This window comes from Mesoplodon mirus (genome assembly GCF_964341445.2).
Source record: "Mesoplodon mirus genome assembly, chromosome: 4".
Lineage (NCBI taxonomy): Eukaryota > Metazoa > Chordata > Mammalia > Artiodactyla > Ziphiidae > Mesoplodon > Mesoplodon mirus.
This window is the reverse complement of record NC_138979.1, coordinates 183817945-183826807: the sequence shown is the minus strand read 5'-3', so window position 1 is coordinate 183826807 and position 8863 is coordinate 183817945. Positions and strand designations below refer to the sequence as shown.

Here is an 8863-nt window from a genome sequence, read left to right as displayed (position 1 = left end):
CGCCTGTCCTCCCTGGGGACTGGGACGAGCCACCCCTGCCTTGGTTTCTCAACTGGATACGTGAGGGGCGACGCTTGTGGGGCCCTCAGAGAGGACCAGGGCTTAGACACCCTGTGGGCACACTCCACCTCCCCACCCTGCAGCCGTCTGTCTGTCTGCCCTTGAGTCCCGCCCGGCTGGAGCCGGCTCCCTGTGTGCAGGCCACTTCCTCTTCCTGTCCCTGGTCCCAAGTCCCTTCCTGTTTTCTTTAGCGTGGGAACATGTATTGGGGAAAAAACAACTTGATTCCTCTGCGCCTGAGCCCACTGCGTGTGTGTTCATGAGCGTGTGTGTGACAGTGTGTGCGGTGCACCTGCGTGCACGGGAGCGTGTACTCGAGTGGAGGGGAATGTGTGTGTGTGCACATTCCTGCGGGAGCGTGTATGTGCGTGTGTACTTGGGGGGTGGGTACCTATGCACCTGCGCCCTCTGGCCCCTCCCAGCCCATCCTGCAGCCCTGACTCTGCGTGGCCGAGGGCACCTGTCGTGTCCCTGTCACGGGCACCGAGACCTGGCATGGTCTTAGCTCACAAGGAGCGTGTGATGTCATTTCAGCCGCCCGGTGGGCATCTGTGATGGGCAGTGGCTGCCGGGGCCTGAGGGGGACGTGGACGCAGCCTCCTGGGGGGCTCTCGGGCACGTGGGGGGTGGCGGAGGAAGGGCAGGGCAGGGCGCAGGGCGAGCGGAGGCGGTCAGGGAGGGGCAGCCGGACACCTGGACGCCCAGGGTCAGGTTCAAGGTGGAGGAGAAGCTCCGGCGAAGAGCTCGGGGTGCCGCGGGGATGGATGTGGCGGGACATAGGGTGAGGGGGCGGGCGGGCTGCTCCTGTGAGCTTGGCAGCTGGCCAGAGTTGGGGTGCTTGGAAGGGAATGGGGGGTAGGAGGTGCACGTTTGCCGGGTTTGCTCTGAGCTGGGGTCCCTCCCGGGCCCTCCCCAACATCGTGCGGTCTCGGGAAGCTGTGTCCCACTTCACAGGGGAGGATGAGCACGAGCCTTGCAGTGGCCGCTTGCCTGGGGACCGTGCGCTCGGCGACCTCCCACACCCCGCTCGCTCCCCTGTCAGCCCCTGAGTTCCCACTGCTCAGCCAACCAGCACCGATGCTGGGAGCAAAGTGACCCAGGAGGGAGGGAGGGTCAGGGCTGGCCCGATCAGAGGTGGGAGGGCACGGGAGCCTGGCGGGGTCAAGGTGGACGCCCTGCTTCCTGCGGGCACCTGCCCTCCCCACATTCACACAGACCCCAGCTGGGTCTCAGGGGTCCCGGCACCTCCTCCCTGCTGGACACCCCGTCTTCCTGGGCCCTCCGCCCCGTAAATAGAGGCAGGAAAGTTTCAAACAAGGAGCCTCACCTGGGGCCTTGGTGACCATGACTTGAAGAAGGACAGAGGATGTCCCCATTGGATGGACCTGCGTCCCCTGGGTGTGTGGCCTTGGGCGGGCCACCTAACCTGTCGGGGTTAGGATGGGGTGTGCGATGCACAGCCAGGGCCGAACACCAGGTGTGTCCACCTCCTTAGCTTAAAACAGACACCTCCTTAATAGCTCAGGTCACGGCAGACACACACCCAGATGCACGCAGCCTGAGGCACGCAGACACGGAAGCTGAGACCCGTATGCACAGCCTCACACGCGAGAGACAGAGATACACAGAGACAGGGAGACCCCAGACACAACAGAGATATATGGGGAGACACAAATGGACACACACTTGTGGGGCTCACACACGCACCCATGGGCTCACATATACATAGGGCTTACACACACACACACACACACACACACACACACTCCAGTGCAGCTCTGGGAGCTGGTTTCCCACACCTGAGGCACCCCCAGCCTGCCCAGGCACCCTAAGCTGATGGCTGCCTGGGTGTGGGTGGCCTTGGGTGAGCCTCCTCGTCTCCAGGCTCCCAGCCAGGAAAGAAGCCTGAGAGGCCCGTCAGCTGCACTGGGTATCCCTGGGGTGTGAGGGTGTGGGCAGTTCCTGGGTTCCTTGGGGCAACCCCTCACCTCTGGGCGCAGGCCAAGGAGCTGCCGTCATTTGGTGTGTGCGAGGGACGGGTGGCCCAGGGGACGCGGAGCTGCTGGGGAGACTCTGGCCTCCTCCTCAGGCTCCTGGGCTCACAGCAGGGGAGAGGCCCCCCAGGGACAGTGAGACCCCACCTCTCGGGGCCCTGTCTGTAGAAAGGGGCCCGGGGTCACAGTACAGCTGGGCCCGGGGCTGGCCAATGCCACCATCACGGACTCCTCCTCAGCCAGGGTGCCAGGGCCGCCCGAAGGGCCCTGCCCCCAGGCTGGGGACGCAGGAGCTCTGCCACGGCTGCATCACCCCCCTCTGCCCCCCAAAAGCTGAACCAGCGCAGCTGGGCCCGAGGACCGGGAGTGGGGAGGGGAGACAAGCCCTTTGCCCCTGCCCACCTGGCATTGACCCTGGGACCCCCCACACCCCACCTGGGAGGCCGAGCTCCTGCATGAAAGGCTCCAGGACTCCCCACCTCCTGCCCGGCCGCACCGCCTTGAGGTCCATGGAGCCTCCTGCAGGGCAGGCCTGAGGCCTGGGCACGGCCAGCTGCAGGCTGCCTGTGGGACAGCCGAGAGTGGGAGGCTCTGGGCCTCCTCTGGCCCCATCCTCTGCTGTGACCCTCAGGCCCCCCACCCTGGGCGTGACCACTCGGCCTGGCTGGCCGGGCCTGGCCCACCGGCAGAGGCTGCCTAAGGTGGGCAATTCCAGGAGGGTGACCATGGTTTCCTCCAGTGGGAAGAAAGTGCGGGAGAGCCATGTTCTGGGAGAAATAAGTGTTTTCAAAGCCCTAGACCATCTGTCCCCATCCCAACCCTGATTCAGAGAAATGCCCCTCCTCTGCAAGTCTCCTGCCGCCCGCCAGAAATATCCCAGTGTCTGCCCCCTCTCCCGGCTGGGGTTATTTTTGGACATCCAGGCAGGATGCCCAAGGCTGTCTGGAGGAGCCCAGGGTGAAGTCTGGGCAGACGTGCATTTAGGGGTTCGAGACCCCCCCTTTGGGTCACATACTTATCAGGAAGCTGCCAGAAGATGCGGGATTCTTGCCTCAGAGGAGAGTAAGCGTCCACGCAGAGGGGGTGCAACGCAGAACGAACCCCTGGCTTGAGTCCCCTCTCGCCCCTCCCCTGAGGTCACCTCCAGGTGGTCATCCCCTCTCGTGATCACGCAGGAAACCCCACACACACTGTGTTTGTGGGGTCTGCCTGGCTGGACCTACTAGGGTAGCGGACACCATACCTACTCGGCCAAGACAACCAGGAGGGGCTGAGACCCATCCAGAACCTTCCCAGCAGGACAACTAGTTGTGGTCCTCTGCCCAACCATGTTGGCGGTCACTGAGGCCCAGCAGGGCCACCAGGCAACCCCAGAGCCAGCCTCCAGTCCCAGCACCCAGAGCACAGAGGAAGAAAACCTCCCATCTGACCACAGCTGGGCCAAGCTTCTCATCTCCACACCAGCAGACAAGGCTTCTGAGGCCACTCCCCACCCCAGCCTGGCCAGAAGACACCCTGAGGGTCCCCCATCACCAGACTCCAGACCCCTGGGGCCGAGGGCACCGGAGGTGACTTCCGGGGAGCATAAAATGCATTTGAGGTGTTAGAGCAGCTCAAACCTGAGGGGTCAGGGGGGACTTGGGTGAGTGTGCAGGCTGGAAGTTTCCTGCCCGGAGTGAGACTGTAGACCCACCTCACCTTGTCCAGGTTTACAGATGAGGGGGCGGGCTGGGAAAGGGCCATCAATGCCCGAGGTCCTGAGGGAGGGAACGGCAGGGCAGAGAGGACCAGAGAGACCTAGTGAGGCATCAGGAAACAGCCTGACGCCAGACTCATCTTTGGGCATTTCTCCACCGCGGGACTTTTCTTGCCAAAACTGCCCCTTCCAGGTGAGTCCAGACCTCCCGGCTCGTCCCACTGCGGGTCTGCCAGCATCCCACCACCAGACGCAGGCCCACTGCCCGAAGAGGTGAGGGGAAAGCACCGAGTGATCGCTGCCCCCCCACCCGCGTGGCAGTGCCCCTGCCACCCCACCAGCTGCCTGACCCTCGCCATGCCTCGATGCCCCATCTGTGAAATAGGGACCGTGATGCCCGCCTCCCTACCCCCACCCCAGTGGTCATTGGATGCCCCAGACCACCCGCCCCTCTCGCCCTGACCCCTCCTCCAGGAGGCTGGGCTTCGTCGCCTCGAGTCCCGCCCCCTCCGGACCTCCGGACCCTCCGAGGGTTGGGGAGGCACCGCCCACCCTGCCTGCGGCAGACCCGCAGTTCTGAGAGCTGCGCCGGGGCGCCACCGTGTGGCTCTTCTGGGAACTGCACTGCCCCGCCTCCTCCTCTGGACGTAACAGCGATAAATTAAAGATGCCACCGCCAGTTCCAGTTCCAGCTGCTGAGTGTGCAGCACCGACGCTGAAAGGCTCTGTGCTAAGCACCGCCCACGCAGAACGTTCTTAATTCTCCCACAAACCTTCGGATGTGGGTCCTGTTATTTGTCCTCCCTTACAAATGGGGAAACTGGGGGCGAAGCCCCATAACTAGTGACAGATGGCGTAGGATTTGACCCCAGGAGGTCTGGCTGCAGGACCTTGGTTTTAATCCCATCCATCTTGCCTGGGCCCCGGGGGTTGGTACCAGCCCTGTGCACACTGAGGTCTCCTGGGGGGGGGGGTTAAAAGGAAAGGTTTCCAGGCCCCAGCCCAGCTGACCCAATCCAGCTGGCCCAGACACACCCTTCTCAGAGCCACAGGAGGTTCTGGACTCCCCACCACCACCCCAAGGCAGGGACATGGAAACAGAGAGGGTGGGGCGTAGCTTGATAAGGGCCCAGCCGAGTGCTTAGGTCAGTCCGGGGCTGGGGGAGCGGGAGGACCGTCACTCAGCAAGGAATCTGCAGCTACAGAGGCGTCCCAGAGGCCAGACGCCCTGCCCAGAGGCTCAGATGCGGCCACCCTCGTGGGACCCCATGTCCAGCCTGGGCTGGGAACGCAGGCCCATCCTAGGGCAGAACACCCACCTGTGCTGAGCATGCCACTTCCTCCCCTGAGCCTCAGTTTCCTCATCTGCTAACTGGGAAGACCCCTCGGAGCTGTCGTTCAAGACTGCAGCAAGGCCTGAGGAGCTGACGTACAGCAGGGGGCAGTCCGAATCTGTGCCCTCTCAGGTATGGTGGGGGGGACCTGTCCGGCGCACGTACCCCAGGCAGTGGGCCAGCTGTTCCTGCATGAAGACAGACTCCCAAGTGCCGAAGGAGAAACAGGCCCTTTCCCTTGGACAGGCCCAGAGGACATGGCGGTCCAGTATTTCCTGCCCCTTGGCCACCCGTCAGCCTCGAGGAGGAAGGGACGGCTTCCTCACCCACCCACCGCCGCGAGGGTTACAATCTCAGCGCCTGGGCCCCAGCAGCCTCCTCCTCCACCCAGGTCAGGAGGGGCAGCCCTGTGCCAGCAGATGCACAGGTGCAGTGGGTGTGAGGCCAGGCGTCCACACTCAGCTCCACCAAGCTGCCCCTAAGAGAGATCCTGGGGGCTCCAGCCTATGTGAGGTCCTCTGGAGTGTCAGTGGCCTTGCTGGGAGTAGACTAGACCACGCAGGCCCCAGGGCCCTCGACCCTCTCAAATCAAGCTCTCAAAACTGCCCACAGTCCCAGCCTCACCCCCCAGGAGCATGGCCTTGCACATAACATGGGGCCCTCCTGGGAACCTGGGCCGTCTTCTCCCGATGTGGCACTCTCTGGGCCTCTCCAGGGGCAGCTTCCAGAGCTGCATCAGCCCTTAGGGAGATCAGCCTCAACAAGGCACCCATTTTACAGATGAGAAGACAGAGGCCAGAGCGCCCTGGCCTGGTCTAGCCGTTCATTCATGCAGTCAACACATTTATTTATTGAGCATCGACTCTGTGCCAGGCCCTGGGTGGGCACAGGGGGCTCAGAGGTGAATCACACACAGACCCTGCCCTTGAGGCACTCACAGCCTGGCAGGGCAGTCGGTCACATCGAAGGACACTCATGATACAGTGTGGTCAGTGTGGTGCTGGAGGTAGCACAGGTGGCCAAGGGAGCACAGAGGAGGGGCCCCTGGCCCAGCCGGGGGGTGGCAAGGGGGGCTTCCTGGAGGAGGTGACACCTGAAGAGGGCTTTAGGAAGTGAGCAAGAGTTAGGGTGTCTGGCAGAGGACGTGGCCTGTGCAAAGAGGTGGGGGGAGACAAGAGCACATCTGGGCGGCTGCTGGGAGGAGGCAGGCTCTGGTCCAGGAAGGGCAGTGGAGTTAGCAGGGGACGGAGAGCTCTCAGGGCTGTGAAGCAGGTGGCGGTGCACAGAGAACCCGCTGGGAGCCAGTGTGGAGGGCGCTCCCGGGGAAGAGGGCGGGGGACAGCGTGGGCGCGGCCCTGGCGGAGGAGTCCGGTCCTGCACGGGGCCCCTCAGCAGGGCGGGGGCGGGGGCGCGGGCTGCCAGCCCCGAGGCTGCAGGGTGCACAGCACGGGGTCCAGCGGCTTGAGCGTGGCCTGCTCCAGCAGCCTGAATCGCTGCCCGGGCACCAGCCGGAACTCCAGCCTCTGCAGCAGCTTGGCCATGACCACCTTCACCTCCATCTGTGCGCGCGGGGGCGGGGTGGGGGGGTCAGTGGCGTGAATGAGGGAATGAGCAGCAAATGCCACAGCTGCCTGGGTCCCCAGCCCCCAGCCCCCAGCCCGGGGACCCAGAGCAGGGCTCTGAAATGCTTCCTGGACAAGACGTCACCCCGCAGTCACTTCTGGGCAGAAACCCCAGCGCTGGCCCCTTACCTGAGCAAACTGCTGCCCAATGCAGGAGCGGGGTCCCAGGGAGAATGGGAAGTAGGTGAACTTCGGCCTGCGTGCGGGGCGAGAGGCGTCAGGAGGCAGCCCCGCGACAGTCGTGACAAAGCCAACCTTGTGAGGACCGGCTTTGGGCCAGGGCTCGTTATCGAACATGCTAAAGGCATCAACAGCTGACTCGGCTAAACTCTGGGTCAGCATTGTCTCATTTTATCCTCCTTCGAGCCTTCCGGAAGGAGCTGTTATTATTCCCATTTCACAGATGGAGGAACTGAGGCTCAGAGAGGCAAAGCAACACCCCCAAGGTCCTACGTCACTTACTCCACTTATTCAGCCGGTCACATGCCCAGCTCTGGGAAGTCTGGGTCTGGACTCAGGCGTCTGTCCCCTGAGCCTGACTCTCCTCCCCACCACTGCTTCAGTACTTGAAACCATTCACTCCCACAGCCACCTCTAGAGGGAGCCGTTGGTATTCCCATTTCTCAGATAGGAGCATCAAGGTGTGGGGGGGCAGGGATGCAGTCACTTGCCCAAGTCCCAGGCCTTCCCGGTATAAGGGACTGGTCACGAGCACAGACTTTAACACCAGTCTGAGCTGGGCTCAAGCCTTCGTTCTGCCCTTTCCTGGCTGTTCATCTTTGTGCAAGTTACCTAGCCTCTCTGAGCCGCGATTTCCTCCCTGTAAATGGGGGCAGAGTGGGGTTCACAACGCCCTCGCAGTGATCTGGAAGGCTATGTGGGCTCAGTGAGCACAGGCAGCTCAGACCAGAGGCCACTGGGACCATCCTCCCACCAGGTCTCCACTTGTGGACAGCTTGAAGAGAGACTTACTTGGGTGCTTTGGGGCTGAAGCGATCTGGGTTGAAAGTCAGCGGGTCCTCAAAGTATGTGTCCATCCGCCCCATGACATAGGTGCTGAACTGCCGGGCAGAGGATCTGCTTGTCTCTGGCTCCGAGGATGGGTCCCCTCGCACCTCCCAACCTGCTGCAGTCACCCAGTGGGGAGACTCGGAGCAGAGTACGCCCTCCTGCACTCCCCACCCACCTCTCCACCCGCCCATCTCTCCACCCATCTCTCCACCTGCCCATCTGGACCAGTGCGGAATTCCACTGGCCCCTGGAAAGTCTCTAAGAGGAAGAAAGGGGGTAGCCCAATATGCTGCCAACCAGCTGGGCATGCTCCATCATCCCATGCTTGACCTCACCCTGTGGGGGGTGGGCTACAATTATCCCCATTTTACAGATGAGGAAACTGAGGCTCAGAGGCTCATGACTTGCCTAAAGTCACCTGGCAAGTAAGCGGCCAAAATGAGATGCAAACTCAGGTCTGCTGCGAGGCCATCTGTCTCTAGATTCCTGAGAGCTGTTATTGTTCAAAGTTTCTCTTCAGCACAAGACTTGCTTCAGCGGGGTGGGGGTGGGGGAGCCGCAGCGCCCCCACTAGCCTTTCACCTGCACACCTGGTGCCTCCTGATTGAAGGTGATGCTCCATGCCCCGGCCCCCAGGGGCCATTCATGCCCCATAACTTGGGCCCTGGGTGCTGACCTTTGCACAAAGTGTCTCCCCAAGCCTGTGCTGCCCCTGGTTCTCTGTGAGAGTCCAGGGCATCCAGGGCTGGAGGCGGGGCCTGGAGCTGAGTGGGAGCATAAGACCAGGAGGGGTCTAAGGTCAGCAAAGGGCGCCTACTGTGTGCCAGGGGTTTTGGCCAGACACATGATGTACGTTATCCTGTATTATCCTGTCGACTCAGGTACCATTATCCCCACCTTACAAGGATGGTACTGAGGCCTGGAGGTTCAGGGTCTTCCCTGAGATGACCCAGCCAGCAGGGAGCAGGGCCGGGATTAGAGCCTGGGTGTGCCCACTCAAGGTCCACGGGGTTGCACACGTGGGTTGAGAGTCAGCCCCAGGGCTTCGCCCTGCCAGATGTAAGGGCATTCTGAAGAGATGGTCATTAAGGCAGGTGGTATTGGTGCAGGATGTTTTAAAAAAAAAAAGTACAGATACGGAATTCC

The 8863-nt window shown here is 62.3% G+C and overlaps 1 protein-coding gene across 1 annotated transcript in view; it reads right to left on the bottom strand.

Annotated features, from left to right (window-relative positions):
• Window positions 1-5968: 5968 nt before the first annotated feature.
• CYP46A1 (cytochrome P450 family 46 subfamily A member 1) overlaps window positions 5969-8863 on the bottom strand; it is a gene marked incomplete at its 5' end in the record, with an annotated part of 33803 nt that continues 30908 nt past the window's right edge. The window contains 3 exons of the mRNA XM_082618167.1: window positions 5969-6643; window positions 6836-6902; window positions 7679-7767. Of these exons, the coding sequence (XP_082474293.1) occupies window positions 6473-6643; window positions 6836-6902; window positions 7679-7767 (327 nt within the window). The 3' untranslated portion in view covers window positions 5969-6472. The remainder of the gene's footprint in view (window positions 6644-6835; window positions 6903-7678; window positions 7768-8863) is intronic.